Source organism: Dipodomys merriami, unplaced genomic scaffold (genome assembly GCF_024711535.1).
Source record: "Dipodomys merriami isolate MVZ:Mamm:240054 unplaced genomic scaffold, mDipMer1.0.p SCAF_19, whole genome shotgun sequence".
NCBI lineage: Eukaryota > Metazoa > Chordata > Mammalia > Rodentia > Heteromyidae > Dipodomys > Dipodomys merriami.
The window spans coordinates 19184762-19203956 of record NW_027203270.1 but is presented as its reverse complement, the minus strand read 5'-3'; the positions used below and the strand labels follow the sequence as shown (position 1 = coordinate 19203956).

The 19195-nt window shown below is 55.5% G+C and overlaps 2 protein-coding genes across 4 annotated transcripts in view; one reads left to right on the top strand and one right to left on the bottom strand.

Annotated features, from left to right (window-relative positions):
- Positions 1-19195, top strand: part of Slc5a10 (solute carrier family 5 member 10) — a 61070-nt gene that overhangs the window by 18166 nt on the left and 23709 nt on the right. For all 3 annotated transcript variants that reach the window (XM_070027601.1, XM_070027602.1, XM_070027603.1), the window contains 2 exons: positions 924-1129; positions 4070-4205. In XM_070027601.1, the coding sequence (XP_069883702.1) occupies positions 924-1129; positions 4070-4205 (342 nt within the window). The remainder of the gene's footprint in view (positions 1-923; positions 1130-4069; positions 4206-19195) is intronic.
- The window catches only part of Fam83g (family with sequence similarity 83 member G), a 28187-nt gene continuing 10116 nt past the window's right edge, over positions 1125-19195 (bottom strand). Inside the window, exons 3-6 of the mRNA XM_070027600.1 lie at positions 14205-14372; positions 6748-6872; positions 4746-6009; positions 1125-1567 (exon numbers count right to left, since the gene is read on the bottom strand). Of these exons, the coding sequence (XP_069883701.1) occupies positions 1196-1567; positions 4746-6009; positions 6748-6872; positions 14205-14372 (1929 nt within the window). The 3' untranslated portion in view covers positions 1125-1195. The remainder of the gene's footprint in view (positions 1568-4745; positions 6010-6747; positions 6873-14204; positions 14373-19195) is intronic.

Below are 19195 nucleotides of genomic sequence, written 5' to 3'. Positions count from 1 at the left end.
CAGCAACAGACAAGGAAGCTTACTGGACCGCCCTGGGCAGGGAGCTCCCTGTCCCTGGAAATACACAAGCACACAAGAACTGAGCCTTTGGAGATGAAGCTACTAGACAACCTGCCTAGACTCAGTCTGAGGCCCTGAGGTTGGGCAATCTCTAACCCTTATGCAGCATTTGTTCATTCACTCTGTGCCCAGGGCCGGCCCGGCTCCACGGTGCAGGCAGCAGGGGCACCTCTTCCAGGTCCTGCTGGGTAGGGGACAGGAGCCCCCTCATAGGTATGCTCCCTCCTCACACATCAGGGGGCCTTGTTTCCCAGAACCCACTGCAGGTGAGGGACCGACATCCAGTGCCAAGTCTAGGTGGGGAGGAAGTGACTCCAGACTTGGCAGAGGCACAGTCAGGCCAGGGCATGGCCATGCATAGCCCCGGCCGTGAGGTAGACCCAAACAGTCTGGGGACAGCCAGGCTCTGGAGCCCACTTGCCCAGTGGGCTGTAAGGATTTGCAGGTGCCCCTGGCCTCTATGAATCTCAGCTTCCCTGTGTCCACGTGGGGGTTGGGCGGGGGGTGGGGTGGGAGGGGGAGATGTCACAGTGCTGCCAGCCACTCTCGGCTCTAGTGAAATCACCCCCTTTCATAGCCCAAGTCCTTGAATACCGAGAAAAAAGATTTTCACTACCTTGGAGAGACAGGACCTCTTGCCAGGCCCATGTGCAAAATGCTCATTTAATAGTGTTATTTTAAATACAATAAAATAGTTATTCAAATTCGTCTTTTTTTTTTTTTCCAACTTCTATCCAACCCCACTTTCCCAAATGCCAGGGGAGGTGAGGATGCTAAGTCTCTAGTTTTGATGCCTCAGCAGGCTTTCTGTGAGCCAGGGAGTCCAGGCCACCCAACCACCAACCCATCCCTATCCTACCCAGCTTTCGACCAGATTGGCGGTTATGGGCAGCTGGAGGCAGCATACGCCAGGGCCATCCCCTCCAGGATCATTGCCAACACCACCTGCCACCTGCCACGTGCAGATGCCATGCACATGTTCCGGGACCCCTATACAGGGGACCTCCCATGGACTGGGATGACCTTTGGCCTGACCATCATGGCTACCTGGTACTGGTGCACGGACCAGGTGAGTGCCAGTGCCACTCTGCCCTCCAGGATGGGGGGCTTTGTGGGTCTGGCTCAGACCAGGCTGCTAGGGGTCCTTGTGGTCCCGGGGGACCTGGGACCTCCGCTTAGAATCAGATGGGGCCCACTGGCTGCTGACGGTCCTAGCCTTCAGATGTTTTGATTGAGACAGTTTGGAGTACGGGATTCCAAAGGGACTCCGATGCTCCTCGGTGGCCCTGCCGTCAGCCAGGATGTGGGTGTTTCGAGTGGGCCTTGGGCTCCCAAGATCTGGTAGCACACGGGGTGTTGAGCTACCCTTGGTTTGCCAGTGGTGAGGGCCTGTCGTGGCCGGGCTTGCTTTCCTGGAAGAGGTGTGGGTACCATCAGCAGCACGGTGGTACTGGTGGGCCCCTGAGGTCCTCAAGGCAGGGCCCCCATGATGATGGAACTGCTGGTCCTAGGAGAGAAAAGGCAGAATGAGAGTCTCCCTAGGGCCACAGAGCCAGCCAGACCCAGGTTTGACTCCTGGCTCTGCCACTCACCAGTGGGTTTAACCATATTGTGCTTCCATTTCCTCCTGTTTGGGATTGATTCTGCCATCTGTGGTTGTAAGGAAAGTTCCTGCCTCCCTTCCTTGCTGCCAGGCCCCAACTCCCTATATCCATAAACAGGGTGGATGTAGTTGGAGAAAGACCCAAAAGGGGTACTGGAGCCATGTGTTGAGTTTCTGGTGATGGGGTGACTGGTAATGTGTCTCCTCTCCCATCTTCAGTCATTGATGTGATCTCAGACAAGCTGCTCTCCCTCTGCAATGCTGTGGTGTCCTAGGGAGCCTCGAGTGGCTAGAAGGCCGTGTGAGGCAGTTCCAATCAGCATCTGTGACCCTAGCTCCAGCCCACTGTAGGGGCAAGCAGGCCACAGCCACCACTGGAAAATAAGTATGACCTTGTACACACACCTCCCAGAGAGTCAGGCAGGGCTAGCTAGGTTCACAGGCAAACACCAAGGCTGGGACAGGATGAATGCGCCCATAAGACAAGCGTGACGGTTCTGGGTTTCCCAACAGCAAGGGCTCCGTTACCATCTACCAGAAGACCCTTCCTGGTTCTAAAAGCAGAAAGTAACCTAGGCTGGTATCAGAGGTTCTGGGAGGCCAGGCCTTAGTCTCCCCATCTGTTTTGTGTTGCTCTCAAGCAGGGCCCCTTTTACCTCTGTGATTCCCGGACCCCTGAGATCCTTAGGGGTACGGACATTCCTGCAGGGCTGACCCCTACACCCCAGCCAATTCTTGTTTCCTACCACATGGCATGGCCTAGTCAGGCGCCTCTGGGTGGAGCATGTCCCATGAAGGCCATGTGACTGAGCCCTCATGCTGGCCTCTGGGGCAGGGCTGCACTGGCCTTGCTGTACAGATAAGATGGGCCCACAGAGGTCACCCAGGGAGACAGCGTGGTCAGATACCAGATATGTTCATAGCAGGGTCTCAGCCCAGCCTCCCAGGCCTCCTCCCCAGCAACCTTAGCTGGTTCTGCTCAAGGTTCCCTGGGTGCTTTCAGGACACCTGGGCACTCTATTTCTGTGTGCTGGTATGACAGGGGCTTTTGATTTTCACTCTGCGGGCTCATCCACAAAGCAGGTGAAAATTTTGTAATATGAAACAAAGCCAATAGGAAATGGAGCAGAGTCCAGGAAGCAGAGCCCAGGCCTCAGCACCCCTGTCTGAGAGTAAGTGTGCACAGATAGGAATGTCTCCTGGGACCCTGCCAGCTGGGGAGGCTCCAAGCTCTCTGTCCCCCCACGGATGGGCAGCATGAGGCTCAGTAGCTTCCTCTGTCACTCAGCATTGGCCTCAGCCACAGCCATGACCATCTTTCACGATGAGCCATGGCTGGCTGTGGCCACACTTTAAGGGAAGCCTCAGATCCACTGAGAAAGGGATCTGACATCTTTTTACAAAAGGCTGGGGAGCCAGGCACAGAGTTGGCCACCTGCCCCAGCGGCCTCACTTACTCCTTGGGCAGGAACCTATATACAGACAGACAGTAGTTCAGGGTGGTAAAACACTGGGCTCAGCAGGGAGAACAGGTTGCTGTTTTGGCAAGAGGCCCACGGGGAAATGGCTTGCTGGCACCAAGGGGAGAAGGATGGTGAGCCTCATGTCTCGGGTCCTTTGAGCCTTAGCCTCTCCACCGAGGGTGACACATGTCCCAGCACCAGCTGCCATGAACATGGGATGAATAACAGAGATAAACGTCCATCCATGGAAGATGACAGACATTCAGGGTTTGAGGACTTTTCTGTCCTGTGACTCCTGAGGCCCCAGGGCTTTTGTTTCTTTCCAGTGGTACTAGGGATAGAACACAGTGGGAGTGGAGCAACCTTGTACACATGCTAGGCATGTGTAAACCCTGGACCTCCACTATTTTTTTTTTAAAGGAGATTCAGAACATCAGAGCAGGGGGACATCTCAGATATCATCAGTCCTAATTATGGCTCCCTCCACTCCCCACTCTGCACAGCTGGAAACTGAGACCATCAGGATTTCCCTAAAGATCCCAGGGGAGGTGGGGCCCCCAGGCAGCTTCTAGAGACCCTCCCTGCTGAGTGAGCTTCCCCAATCTAGGTCTTAGAGCTCCCAGCCTCTCCCCATGAAACACACAGCTCCCAATACATGCCTGTATGTGCCATCAATCTAGTGAGGGGCCAGGACGGAAGTATCTCTGATACCTTGGAGATATGACAAATGCCAGGAGACCTACATCTTCTCTGTTATAGATGGAGAGACTGGGATCAGGAACAAATGTATTTGATCAACTGCACAGAACTCTCCTGGTGGGATGCCTCTCATTGGTCACCTGGGGCAGCCTGGGGCCAATGGGACCACTCCCTCAGGCCTATCAGGAGTGAGCCTGATACAGGCGTCCCCCAGGGACTTACTCCCTCTCTCACCTGCCTGCAGGTCATTGTGCAGCGGTCACTGTCTGCTCGGAACCTGAACCACGCCAAGGCAGGCTCCATCCTTGCCAGCTACCTCAAGATGCTTCCCATGGGCCTGATGATCATGCCTGGCATGATCAGCCGTGCACTCTTCCCAGGTAGGACAGGCTCTATGGCTGAGGCAGGCCTCAGGGCACCCAGGCTTCTGAGGCCTTGTCCTGTGAAGGTCACTAGGAGGAGTTGGAAACTGCTTGTGGCATAGTAGGGAAGAGGAAGCTGTCACTATGGCCACAGAGGGAGGGACACAAAAGTGGCTTGGTACAAGTTCTAATAAGGACTGCTTACAGCTGGGTAACCACAAAAGTGTAAAGGAACACCTCTGTGCACCCACTGTTTTCTTGTCTGCAAATGAGGGTCTGTGCTACCCCAGTAAGTTTCAAGGTTCTGTATAGGACATTTGGGGCCTATGGGAGTGGAAACTCCTACTTCTTTTTGATTGCTTTGTCAGGACTCGGGGACCAAAAGTCCTCAGGAAGGGAATGGCTGGCCACCCACACGGCTCTGGGTCATCTCACCCTACTGTTCATCAGCCACTCCATCTGTAACAAAAGGAGTCATCAGAGCTGGGGACATGTTGGTCCAGGGATGGCAACTCTGGCTCTGTGGCTGTGATTGGGGGCGGGGCTCTTGTGACCCACCTGAGCCTCCCGGTGCACAGCACGCTGGGCCTGCGTCCTCCTTGGTGCGGCCATCTCTTCTTTCCCCTGGGCTTGGCCCCACAGGGAGCCACCCAGAGGGCCACCAAAGGTTCCTCGGGTTATATGGGGGGCACTCAGCTGTCGGCGGGGTGGCTGGCCTGGCCCATTGGCCATCTGCTCTGAATGGCGCCTCCGGAGAGGGGTGGTCCGCTCTCTCACCTCAAAGTACTCATCTGACATGGAAGAGGCAATGGAAGGTCGCCGGGGACCAGGGCCTTGGCCAGAGCTGCCTGAGAGGCTGTCCTGGTCACTGAGGGTCACATAATCATCATCATCTTCCTCCTCTTCTTCATCCAGCCCATTGGGGAGCCTTGTCTCCAGGCTGTCAGGGCCATCCAGGGTCACAGACAGTTGCTGCTCAAGTGGGACGTGGCCTGGGCCCACCGTCTTGGGCAGCATGTCTGTCCCATTTGGGGTCATCTTCTCTTCTGGGGTTTCTGGGGTCCAGCCAACACCAGTGCCAACCTGGGCAAGTATGTCTGCTACAGGGACTGTCCGGGGCTTAGGTACTGGGGTTTGAGGCTCAGGATCCCCATGGAAGAGACCATTTTCAGCTAGGATCCCATCCTGGGTGTCCCTGGGCTCAGGGGGAGGGAGAGGGTCTGGGGATGGACGGCTCTCCTGGCTCTGCTTCCACAGCTGGTGCTGGGTACTGGCATGGGATGTGTCGCGGATCTTGATGCGATTCATCTGATTGGGCTGTGGGTTCCAGATGTTGGGGTCGATGATGTTGATGTAGCCCAAGATGTCACTGCCAGGCTCTGGGTCCGGCTCCACCCACGTGGGCAAGTACTCAAACATGTTTGCCCTCTCCAGGTTGAGCAGTCCTGGGTGGACAGGCGGTAGCAGCTCAGGAAGGTCCCCCGGCCGCTCAGCCAGCGCGGGGCCCCGCAGCCCGGGGGGTCTCTTGATATCCTGATTCTCAGAGGAAGTCTTAGCAATCTCGTCAACACTCTTGGCCTTGACCAGCGCATACTTGGGGTTGACAAGCTTCTTGGCCACAGTGACCGTGGGTGCCAGGGGCACCACAGAGGGCAGCACAATGGGCTCCGGCTCTGGCTCTTTCTCCATGGGGATGTCCTTGAGGCTGACGCCCTGTGACATGAGATATAGCTCTTGGAACTGCCGGTCAAACATCTCTACCACCTGACCGGACAGCACAGAGATTACATTCCTGTCTGTCCTCGCGGCCGACCATGTGAAGCTGTAACATAGAGACGGGGCAGCATGAGTCAGGCACACAGCATCTGCTGCCTCATTGGGCCTAAGCCCCCTGCTTTAGAGAGTCCTCCCAGTCCCTGCTGCAACAGGGTCCACCATGCACCCTGGCTAGTGTTCCATCAGACTATACCAGTAGGGCCCTGAGATGGAGATTTAGCAGAGTGATATGCAGAGGATGGCAGAGCTGTGCAGTCACACCAGAGTCTGGGAGCCCAAACCCACCAGAGCACTGTACTCCCTCAGGCTGTTCCTGGCTTGGAGAAGCCGGTGACATCCCTCTGTGACAGCAGCCTTTGGCACCAGGCATTGCCCAGCGTAAGGTACCATCACTGCAGTCTTTGCTGCCATTAGCCCTGTAATGACTATGAGCAGCTGCCCTGTCCTGAGGGGCTGGGTATGATGGGATCTGCAGAGCTAAAGCTATCCTTGAAGACAGTGTTCAGAGTGGGCTTGAAGAGGTACAGCCTGACCTGGCCCCACCCCACCTCAGCCAGTGTCATGGTGGGCTGAGAATGACAGTCTGCTAAGATAAACACCCCCACCCCCGTTTACCCTCAGAGATAAGACAGTAGGGGACCCAGCCTCCCTCCCCCCCGCCACACTTGCCCCAGCAGTCTGCAGACTAGTCATCTGAAATAACCACATTATCACCCATCAGATAAAGAGCAGAAAGCAGTTGGGAGACAGAGGCACCTCTTCCTTAAGCCCCATGGAGAATCACCTGTAGGAGCCACATACTGCTCGGTCTCCATCCACGAACATGAATTTTTGGGCCAAGGCGCCCTTGAACTTGGTGGCCGACCTCGTGAAGAATTCAGTTCCCCCACTGCTGCGTACTCTGAGATTCTGTGTTGGGAACGGGGAAGCAGGGTTAGACTCCACAGCAAGTGAATGCATGGGGTTGGGGCAGCTGCCTAGGACTTAGGGAAAAAAAACCGGGAGGAACAGGGACATGGAAGAGGCCTCACAGGCCTGGAGAAAGGGGCTGAGTGTCTGGGGTCTCAGGAACCTGTGAGGAGAGCATAGGAGGAAATGACACTGATGAAGGGGGTCTGGGCCAGGATGTTCTGGGTATTGGCTCCAAGTGTCCACAGCATGAAGTAGGTGAGGCCTGTGTGATGAGCATGCCTCTGATTCCATAGGCCTGTGATTGGTCAGGAATTTCAGTTTGAACATAGCCCTAGGGACAGGAAGTCCCAGGAGCATCCTGAGCAGTCAGCTCAGGCCTCAATAGCCACACATTCTTTGTTGGACCCTGCCGTGACTTAGTGGCTTAACCCATCTGGTTCATTAACTCCCACATGCTCACTTGCTCACTAACCCCCACTGAGGCCCCCAGTGGCAGACACAGAAAAGACAATGCCCAGGATCCATAGGGTGGAGGCAGATGTATAAACACCACGAGGAAATACCCAGGACCACGGAGGAGTAATCAAGGCGGCTCCCAGGAAAGGATGGCTGACACAGTGAGGGTGGGAGGAGGGGTACAAAAACCTGTCAGGAGAAGCAGGAGTTGAAGAAAGAGTTGAAGAAAGCTGATGAAAGACCCTGCACCTGCTCAAGCCAGGACATCCCCAGGGCAGCAGGAGCTTGAGACATCCAGGGCAGAGTATAGGGTGGATCTGCACAGCTGGACCACCTCTGACATGGTGGGGCCCACAGGGAGGATTCATAAAATGAATGAGGAAGCTGGACATGGAGAAAGGTGTGCCATCTGCCTGCCCCTCTGCCCAGGGCAAACCCAGGGCAGCATCCACAGAGGCTGCAGAGGGTGGCCTCAGGGTGGGTACCCATGAGATGCCCACCCAGCCACCCACCAAAGTGTGGAATAAACAATCGCCTTGTTGTTAGGCCCAGCCCAGAAGGCAGATAAGCCTTGTTCCCAGGGCTAGCTCTCCGGCCCGCCCCGAAAACTCCAGTCTGCACACAGCCAGCTCAGCAGGAAGCTGGCCCTGGCCCAGGACAATTAACACTTGTGACTTTGTACCTAACACGGAGCATGCTTGCTGAGGATCAGAGGTCAGCAAAAGATCTTAGAAGCCTTCTCTTGTTGCATGTGCCCAACCACAACCCAGCTCTTCAGCAGTCTCCTGTGGTCTCCTGGTGCATGCCTATGTGCTGGGGTCATGTGACCCTTCTCATCTACAAGCCTCTACACTGCCTCCTATCCACCCCAAATCTTCTTCTGACCAAATGCCCAGAAAATGACCACTTATATCTCAGCATGATTCAGATGCCATGTGAGGAAGGCCTTGACTGCTACCAACCTGCTGTGGAACTCTAAGCAAGTCCCTGGGCTCTCTGGACTGAAGTTTTCCTGTCTGTACTCTGGGGCTTGGCCCTGAACCTAAGGCTCATCTAACACTGGGGCTCAGCAGCAGGTGGGGGCTTGCACCCAGCCCCCACCCTCTGCCTCCTGGGCTGTCCCTGGCCTGTTCCTGAGTGGACCCGCCCCACAGGCCTGGCCTGGATGAGGTAATGTCTCAGATGTCTAGGCTCGTGTGAGACAAGGTGGAGAATCCTACAAAGCTGTATTGTCTCAGGACCTGGGGACGTCCCGGCAGAGGATGGGCAGAAGGGTGGAGGGACACTGGGCTGGCTCAAGTGGGCGCACTGGGAAAGTCCCTGGACCCTCCGCAGCCTCCAAAGGGCAAGGATGAGGGGCACCAGCACTGGGGTGAACCACAGCACCCTTAGGCCTCAGAGCCACTATACTCATAAGACTGTGTGACTCCACTGAAGCCAAGGGACACTATCCATGCTTCTCCATGCCTCAGTTTCTCACCTGTGAAACAAGTCCACCCACCTGGGCTCCAGGCTGCTTAGTTTAGTACAGGAGTGATCCCAGTGAGACCTATGAACTGTAGGTGGCATTGTGACGGCACAGTATGTCCTGATGAGGACTTGAAAACACTCAAGATGAGTGAGCCAGGTATGGTGGCTCACATCTGTAATCCTAGCTGCTTTGCAGGTAGTTTGAGGATCTATAGTTCAAGGCCAGCTGAGGCATCTCATGGGAATGGGGAGGTAATATGATGGGAAGCCTAAAATAGATAGATCACATCTGGGAAAGAAGCAAGCCAATCTCAAAAATAACCAGTGCAAAAAAAGGGCTGGAGACATGACTCAGCAGTAGAGCACCTGCCTAGCAAGCGTGGGGCTCTGAGTTCAAAACCCCAATATCTCAAAAACTTTAACAATAGAAAACTACCCAGGTCTGGACCCTAAGGGGAGCCAGAACCGTCAGCCATACTTGGTGAGGGCTGGGTGGGCTCAGGGAAGGAAGTGACTTGCCCATGGCTTCTCAATAGGCCAGGAGCAGCCCAGATTCAGGGACAGTGGATGGTGTTCAGTTGTCCGGCCTCTTCTAAGCTGGAGACTAGTGGGAGGTCCAAAGATGCATCCCAACCAGGCCTGAGCTAGGAATGGTGAGGCCAGGCTAGGTGTGTGGAACTCAGGGAATAGAGAGGTAGGAGCCTGTATTCCTGTACTACTGGCCTGGGCTCTGTTCTGAAGAGCCTGTTCCACTCTATAAAGTGTGTGTTGTCAATATTCATACAGTTGTCATCCTAGGACAGGAAGTCCTTTGTGAACCACCTTCATGTGACCAGGGGCCAGATGGGGCAGGCCTGACCCAGCCCAGCTCCAAGCCCTAGTCTGCGCCTCCTAGCTTTTCCCTGGAGTCAGGCTGTGTAGGACTGACGCTGTGGGCTAGGGCGCTGTGGCGGGGCACTGTAGGATGGATGACAACATCCTTGCGTCTACCTACTAGATAACACTCCTGCTCAGATTCATGACAATTAAATATTTCTCTGGCTGGGTGTGGTGGCCAGCTACTGGGGAGATGAACGTAGGAGGATCCTCAGTCTCAGGCCACACCATGCAAAAGCATGAGACTCTATCTGAAAAATAACTAAAACAAAAAGGGTAAGACACCCGCCTAGCAAGTGCAAGGCCTTAAGTTCAAACCTTAGTGCCTCCCCACCCTACTACATACAGACATTTCTGGACATCACCCAGGGATAGAAGTGCCTGTCCTATACCCCGGATCCATCAGAGACCCAGGCTTCACTCAGAGAAAGCAGGCCACAACCTGTTCAGGGAGGGGAAGAAGCTGGGCCCAGTCCTCCTCCCACACTTTCCTGTGTCCCCAGCTAGGGCCTAGTCAGCTATACTCTGAGCCTTGCCGTCCGCCTCACAGCCTAGGAGAGCCAGCCAGGAGAGCCAGGGCATGGCAACTGCTGAGCCATGCATCCTCACCCGAGCCTTCCCCAAGGAAGCTGGCTGCTTTTTTTTTTTTTTTTTTTTGCCGGTCATGGGGCCTGAACTCTGGGTCTGGGCGCTGTCCCTCAGCTCTTCAGCTCAAGGCTAGCTCTCTACCACTGGAGCCACAGCGCCACTTCCAGCTTTTTCTGTTTATGTGGTGCTGAGGAATCGAACCCAGGGCCTCATGCTTGCAAGGCATGCACTCTACCGCTGAGCTATCTTCCCAGCCCCATGGCTGCTTTTTTTTGTTCATTAGAAATGTGAACAACCGGCCCAGGTGATTGCTAGTTTTTTCAGTTTGGCGCACAGGCCCAGAATGGCTGCACAAGTTCGTCTCCCACAGTTCCTGTTTTGGGGGAGCCATGAGCTTCAGTCCTCGACCCAGCTCCCACTGGTCTGCGATACCCCTCAGCACCAGATTACTCCCAAATGTGTCCTACTTATTGGCTGAGTCCTGTGATCCTGGGAGAGGAGGGAATGGGGCAGAAGAACTGGGTATTCTTTCCAAGGACGGCTCCCCATTTGTAATACAGGGTTCACTCCTTACTCCTGCCTGCAGGTATCAGGGCACCTGGGCAGGCAAGCTAGGGCAGCTGAGAACCTACATTGGAACAGCAGCTGGGCACAATGTGTGGCATGGGCTTGATCATTAGCAGTACAATTTCTAGAAGATGCTAGTGTAGAACCAGAGCTAGGGAAGGGGGCGGGGGGAGAAACAGCCAGTCCACAGCTCAGAGGCGAACAGAAGCCATTTGGCATGCAGACTAGACCCAGGGCCTGTCCAGAGGGGCCCAGACCATCACTACACAGGACAGGACAGGAAGGAGCTCAGTCCCAAGTGCCCCCCCCTCATGTCTCCTCTGCTCTGCAGCATGGCCCTGATGGTGGACACATTTTCAGACAAGCAATGGAGAGAAGCTCAGAAAGCTAGTGACTACCCAAGGTCACCATGCACTGGCAGTCAGGGCTCAGGCCTGGCTCTTGTTGTCTCTTCACACTGGCACCTGTCATCCCTGCAGTCACAGATGTGACCCTACAAGGTACAGGCTGTACCCTGGGCCCGGGGATCTGGGAGCAGGTCACTGCAGGGCTGGGTGGAGGGCAGGCTCGGATTACTGCATAGGAAGTACTCTCCAGACAGGCCCAGGCCCAGCCAGCCGGCGGGCAGGGAGGACAGCCAGGTAGGCAGGCAGGCAGGTAGGCCCTCCATGGGGTGACACCTGGCCGGGCTATGCCCACAGGAGCCTCTGGCTACCTTCCCAGGGCCATGGAGGGGGGCAGCACAGAGGTGAGAATGAAGAAGCCTGTGTCACACTTTCCCAGGCACGTGTGTGGTTCCTGGGCACATCAACTTCCCAGAGAGGGAGGCAGCCAAGTGGGACAGGCTGGGCCATGGCCCATAGGCCCTTCTCTACCCTGATGGTCACGGGCCAGCTGAAGGGCTGGGGGTCGGGGGAGGCCTCACAACCAGACCCCAACCCTATCCTCGCCCCAGGCCTGGGGTTTACAACTGATGGTTAGCTGCAGCAGGACTGCGCTTGGCACACAGAGAGCTCTATCAACCACTGTTCTTTCATTTCATCCACAAGCAGCCCTATGAGCCATGGTTCTGGCCATGAGGCCCTGGGGGGCCAGGGACGGGGCATCCACATGCCCAAGTCCCACAGGGGGTCACAGAGCCCATACAGACAGGAGTGGGATGTTGTGCAGTCCAGGGGTCTCTCACTACTGGCTGTTAGGTTCACCCCTCAACTTAGCACAATCTTTCAGGCAAGTCACGACCTCCCTCAGTTTCCCCGTGTGTCTTATGGGAGCCCACTCCGGGTAGCCACATGCCTCTCTGGCTTGGGTGCTCCCCTGAAGCCATGGGCAGGGAGCCTGGTATGGACCTAACTGTAACCTACCCACCTCCCACTTCCTGGAGATTCAAAAAAACCAGGCCAGGGAGGGAGAGGGCAGGGCTGCTCTGCTGAGAAGGGGCAGTAGGTACCTAGTAGGGACTGTGGCCTCTTGTGAGAGCCCTAGGTTAGGACAGCCCCAACCCCACAGGCATAAGCCCTTCATCTGCATCTCACACTGGGGAACAAGTGTGCTGAGACAACACACATAAAGCACACTGGGCACAGGGCAGGTAGGTACACTGGTGGTGAGGCATGCCAGGCACCCTGCTGCTGCTCTCAGGGAAGTCACATTGAAAACATTACTTTCTACACTGTGTCTATCCAGCATGAGCCATCTGCTACCAGGGCCAATTCCAGGTGCTAATTACCTGGTGGCAGGTAGGCTGGGGTCACCTCTCCAGAGAGACCACATGAAAATAAATGTCTCGGAAATTAGAGACACTACAGCAGAGAACTCATACCCACTTGAAAGGACTTGGCAGGGGGTGGGGTGTTAACAAATGCAGACAAATTACAGGCATGGAGCCCAGGCCTCATTAACCAGCCCAGCGTCCGTCCATGCCCACCCCCCACCCCCTCCTGGGACCTGCAGGCCTGGGAACTTAGACTGGCAGAGGCTCGTGCTACTTTACAGGTAGTGATACCTGAGTCGTACCTCTACTTCCCCCAAAAGGAATGACAACCCCATCGCACCTGAGTTGTAAGGAGGACTAAATAAGCCAACCCATGGACTGCTCTACTGAAGCATTAGCTGCCTATGCATATGGCTCTGTTTTCAGGCAAGTTCTGCATACAACAGGTGCCAAGCAAGGGCTGTGTGGGAAAAGGGTCTCCTCCATCCCAGGCAAGGCAGTGGCAAGTGCCAGTGTGTCTGGGTGGAAAAACCCAGCCACACCAACTCATGTGCTACTCTGGAAGACCAATGAGATCCTAGAGCCCAGAGTGGGAAGGTGACAAGCTGAAGGACACACAGAAAAGCAGTGCTGAGAACCCAGGCCACCCTGAGTCCACAAGCTGCCTTCTCTCTAGCTCGATCCTACTGCTCATGGATTTCAAGGCCACTTCAACTCTGACCTTGGTCTGAGCCAGATTCTTTTTTTTTTTTTTTTTTTTTTTTTTTTTTTTGGGTCCGGTCGTGGGGCCTGAACTCTGGGCCTGGGCACTGTCCCTCAGCTCTTCAGCTCAAGGCTAGCGCTCTACCACTTGAGCCACAGCGCCACTTCCGGCTTTTTTCTTTTTGCTTATGTGGTGCTGTGAATCGAACCCAGGGCCTCAGGCATGCAAGGCAAGCGCTCTACCACTGAGCCAACTTCCCAGCCCCTGAGCCAGATTCTTGACTCAGCAGGTGGACATCATAAGAAGAGACGTGCCCCAGATGCTTTCTGGTGGCTCCATGCCTGTAATCCTAGCTACTCAAGAGGATGTGATCTGAGGATCACGGTTCAAAGCCAACCCAGGCAGGAAAGTCCATGAGACTCTTAGCTCCAGTTAACCACCAGAAAACTGGAAGTGGTGCTGTGGCTCAAGTGGTAGAGCACTCGCCTTGAGCTGAAGAGCTCAGGGACAGTACCCAGGCCCAGAGTTCAAGCCCCATTACTGACAAAAACAAAAGGAGAGGTGTACATCTAACCCAAGAAAGACTTCCTGATGGGCATGAGCTACCTGAAGAGTGGCAAACATACACCTGCCACCAGAGGTATGCATGCAACCAGGTCACCTGTGTGGCATGGGTGCTTTGAAATAACATGTGACATAGTACCTGGCTCCAACTCCTGCACCTGGTCGGAAAGCACTCCACAGCATTTATCTTATCTGCCTATGAGGTGGTGCGTATCCTGTTCCTCAGGGCATTCAAGCTATGTGACCAGTTGGCAGGATGCTCAAGGATCACTGAACTCTTGTGTATCTAGTACAGGGATATGTGCACAACAAGCAAGTATTCAGAGTGTTTGTTGATGGACTACATGATCTCTGCCCTCTGGCCACCCCAGCAGGCAGGGAGTCCGCTCACCTTGAGGTGCCCGAGGTGCATTCGAGCCCGCTCACACATATGCAGGAAGTACTTGACATTGCTCTCGTCCACAATGATGTACACAGCTACTTTTCTCTTGAAGCCGGCATCGAGCAGGTCCTTGAAGATGTCCACGTCGGTGAACATATCCATGACCACAGCTATCACCTAAGAGCAGAAAGCAACCAGGCCATCAGCCATAGCAGCAGAGAGAACAGCAACTCTCCCAGTCACATCCCTCGGGGCATCCCAGCACACTGGCCTGGCCCCCCAGCAACTCAGGCCTGGGGCCTCTCTGGGGCTGCTGTCCTCAGGCCAGCATTGGACAAAAGGCATGCACAACAGGGGAGGGAAGGTACTCTAGGCAGCCTGGGAAGACTGTCCCCCAAGGTCTGTCTGATGACCTTCTGCATGCAGTGTCCCAGCCTATCACCAGCTTCTTCCTTGTGTGCATTGGGCTCACAGAGGAGGGCCCACCCAGGCGCTCAGGCCAGGGACCCTGCTGCCCCACTCCTAGACCACATTGCTGAGCCAGCTTTGGCTATGCACTGCCCTATCTGGCAATGCTGAGACAGACCTCATTTGTCTCTGCATCAAGAAGGGTAGGAGCTGGCATGGCCGTTGACCAGGGCCTCCTGGGCCCCTGGGCTGCAGAACAATTAGGCAGGCTCCTTTGCTGTCTAGTCTGGACAGAGCATATTCTAATATGCATGTGCTGACATCTCCTGTCCCCACCACACACAGGTGAGCTCCCCTCACCAGGACCTGGCTCTGGATGTGGCCCTAGAGGTCTAAGTACATTTATTGACTGTAGGCTGGCCCAGCCCATCACTGGCCCCAGCTTCCCTGGCTTGACAGAGGGTTGGGGCATAAAGGCCCAGGGCCAGGACCAGGTGAGGCCTGGCTCCAGGAAGTACAAAGCCGGTGCCCATCACAGTCACCTGGCACTGCTGATCCAACCCCTGCACTCCAGGCTGCCACTCCTGCCCTTCACAGCTGGTCCCTGTGCCCCTGGGACTGTGAATAGGAACCTGACAGAGACCAGCCCCAGGCCACGCAGAGAGCTAAGGACAGCCAGGCTGGAACCTACCCAGGCCAGAGAGCAGAGCTCACCGCCACACCCTGCTGCGATGCCTGGCAGGGCCCTCCTCTGGGATCTGCACTCATGGGGTGACAAGAGGCTGCCTGGAGTGTGCTGGATACATGTCTGTGCACCCACAGTGAGCTCACCAGGCTGGCCCCTGCAGGCCCATCTGGGCTCCTCCCAAGCCCTAGGCCCCTGCTGATGCCTGCTACTCATCTGGCACCAAGAACCAAACTCCTGTACTGAAAAACACGAGGCTTGGCCAGCCACAGACTTGCTGTGCAGTCCTGAGCAAAACCCTTAATCTCTCTGGGCTGTCTTCTCATCAGTACTACAGGCTTCATCTCTCAGCGAGCGCACTCACGTAGAGCAATGCTTGTAGAAAGACTCCAAGCTGGAGGAGGGTTTTGAAGAGGGGATGCTCATGTGCTGCCCTCTCCCCATCACCCACCTGATATACAACTGTTTGCATTAAGTCTTCTCAGCCTCTACCCCATCCTCTTGCGAACACCATGGTGGTAAGATCCCAGCACACACCTGAGGCTTGCTGGAGATCCTGCACCAAGTAGGGGTAAGGCCTGGACTGGCTAGAGCTGGTTTCCAACCCTGTGCCTTGGATATGTCTTTGGGGCCTGGCAAGTATTGGTCCACCCTGAGTAGAGGTGCAGGGCCCAACAGGACTTTGTGTATACTCAGGGAGAGGAATGGTGTCGTTCGCTGTCTTTGAGCCTCTGAGGGGCTGTTTGGGGGCATGGGGTGCAGAGTGGATGTGGGGCTGGGTTGGCAGGGCATGGCAAAAGGGAAGATGGTGTGGGGTAAGGAAGTGTTCCCGCATAATCTCCAAGCATCCTGACGCTAGGCAGCTCTCGAGAGTGAGCACCCCATCCTAGTTGGAGTTTAAGCCAAGGGCAAACTGCATGGGGAGAAAGTGAGGCAGGGAGACACAAGGCGTACTGTGGAGGCCTGGCGACCTTGCAGCTCACTACCACCTGAGTGGGATGGATGGCTGTGGTGGCAGCCGGGACCTCCGGCCTGCGGTCCCACAGCACCCAACCCTCTTCAGATCCACAGTCCCCCAGAGAGGCCACTCCCAGGCAAACAGCCTCATGTGTCACCCTGCAAAGGAGCCAGATGAGGCTCAACCAACAGCACCCTTCTGTCCTAAGGCTTGCACCCCAGCTCCTCCCCAACCTCAAATCCATCATGGCTGCCACCAGGCCTTGGGCCCTGGGCTTGGACTGAGGACCTGCTCTGGCAGTTCCTGTCCCCTGGAGGGTTGCTGTCCTCAGCCAGGCAGGGGACCTGATCCAGGACCTGGCTGATGCCTGCTCCCCAAGGGGGATCCTAGAAAGGTTCTGTGACTGAATGTTGGCTCCCCAACTCTGAGCTGATGCTGATGTGGGAGCTGCCTGGTGCTCCTGACTCTGAGGTAACATGGGGTGCTGCCTGGTGTTCCCCGACTCTAAAATAATGCTGGGGTAGGAGAAGCTGTCTGGTGTTCCAGGACTCTGAGATGATGTTGGGTGTGCCTGGTGCTCCCCAACTCAGAGGTGATGTTGAGGTGGGAGGGGCTGGCTGGTGCTCCTGGCCTTGGAGATGACACTGGGTGGGGGTAGGAGCTGGCACCCCTCAGTGGCCGCCACAGCCTGGTCTGTCCACATCTAGGCCACTAAGGTTCTGTGGAGGGCCTCGAGGCCTGTCATGCCCTGGCAGCTTTGCAGATGGAAAGCAGGGAGAATTCCTTTAGGGGGCTGGAACCCAGACCCTGTACCCCATCACCCATACCACATGCTTGCAAGATGGAGCCAGTCCTGGCTTTGAGCTGCCCGACTGGTGTTCTTGGCAGAGGTCACCTTGTGGGATGTTCCCACAGCCTGCAGCAGCGGCTCCTCCTCCCATTTTGCAGATGAGGAAACTGACAGGCAGCTTCACCCCCTGGCCTCCTCACCTGCCTTGGACAACCCGGCTCACTGGCAACAATGAGCTCATCGAGGGGCAGAGCCCAGCACAGGGCCTGCCTGGCCAGGGGGTGGGGCTCAGGAAGTTTCCATCAAGTGAAGGTGAGACAAAGCAGTTTGGTCCATGAGGGACTGCAGCAACAAGGCCTGGCAAAGCCACATCCTTCCTGGGCCCTTGGTTTCCTCATCTGCCAAATGGGGCTGTGGGCCCAGCTTCTCTATGTTCTCCTAGCTCCATCACCCACAGAAGACAGCACCAGGACCCTCCCATGCCACAGGCCTGAGTGGGCTGTATTCCCTCTCTGGGCCTCAGTTTCTACATCTGTGAAGTGGATTGGTAGACAAGATGTCTAAGGCCTATGCTGGCTGTGCTGTGCCTCCAGGGTCTAGCCAGGCTTGTCTGGGCCAGCCAGAGCAGCTCACCACACCCCCCAGCATCCCACACACTTCTGCTGGCCAGGTGTGGACACGAGCACCCACACTGTTTCTAGACTTGCCTGTGTTCCACTCAGTGGAACAAAAACACCCTAACTGACACAGTGGGTGAACAGACCTCCCAGGAAGTGCTGGGGAGGAGGAGCATGTAAGACAGGCAGCGGGTATAAACACTGCTAGGAAACTACTGGTGCACAAGCCCAGCTTCTGCAGCAGCCTCCCCCCATCCCCAAAAAACATACTGCCTCAAACCACCAGTTCTCTATACTAGCTGCCTCCTGGCAGGTGCTTGCTAATTGTGCCTCTATCTAGACAATTCCTATCCACCCTTCGAAACCCAACTCAAGTACTGACCAGACCACTGCTCTGGCCCATCTGGCTTAATGAAGCATGTTATCATTTGTGATGCCAAAGCAACAAGTCCCTCCAGGCCTGGATCCTGAGATGGGGCTTGGAGGGATTTCCAGTATATAGACAATGAAGCCCCCTGAAGGTGCTCAGGGAGCCAGCAGTGGAGAGACACACCCCAGTCCTCCCTGGAGTCCTGAAGTGGCCTCCACTCGGTGCATGGCTACAAACAAGTCATGTTCTCCACCAGGGGAGGTGTGGCGGGGATGGAGGCTGCATATCTGGGTCTGTCCTTAACTGGGATGGTGGACGCCCAGCCAGCAGCAGTGTGGGTTCTGGACCCATCTGGTTCCCATCACACCTGCTCCTGGGGAGCACAGTGACATCAAGCAGGCACCTCACCTTCCTTTTGTGGATAACGACAATCTCCACACACCGGAGGCTGTTGGAGGATGAGGCGAATGAATGCGGGGAACTGGCATGGGGCCAGCAAAGGGCAGCTGTAGTCACCCTGCTCCTTACCCCGCTAACTGAGCCCTGCTGCACTGGACCCCCACCACCCTGTGTGTGAACAGGCCAGGACTGATCACCTCCTGCCTCTGCTTTCCTTCTGGCCATCTGGAGGGCCAAAGAGGGCAGCGCCCGACATCCAGAGCTGCTCAGAGGAACTGGAAAGTGTTGCAGATTGGTTTAAAGGTTGCGACCACAGGGCTGATAAAAGACCTGAGACTCATATCTCCAATTAAACATCAAAAAGCCAGAAATCAGCCAAATGCTGGTGGCACACAGCGGTAATCTTAACTACTTAGGAGGCTGAGATCTGAGGATCATGGTTGGAAGCCAGAGCCAGCTCAAGCAGGAAAGTCTGTTTCTTTTCTTCGATTAACTACCCAAATGCAAAAAGCGGAGCTATGGCCCAAGTGGGAAAACATCAGTCTTGAGCAAGAAAAGCTAAGGTTCAGTCTCTTAGCCCTAAGTTCAAGCCCGAGTACTGGCACCAAAAAAAAAAAAAAAAGGCTGGAAGTTGAGATATAGCTCAAGTGGTAGAATACCAACCTTGAGCAAATAAGTTAAAAAAAAAAAAAAAGGACAACCATGGTAACCTAGTACCCAACTTCCACTTCTAGCCACAATGGGGAAACAAAGGCTGAATCCGTCCACTTAGA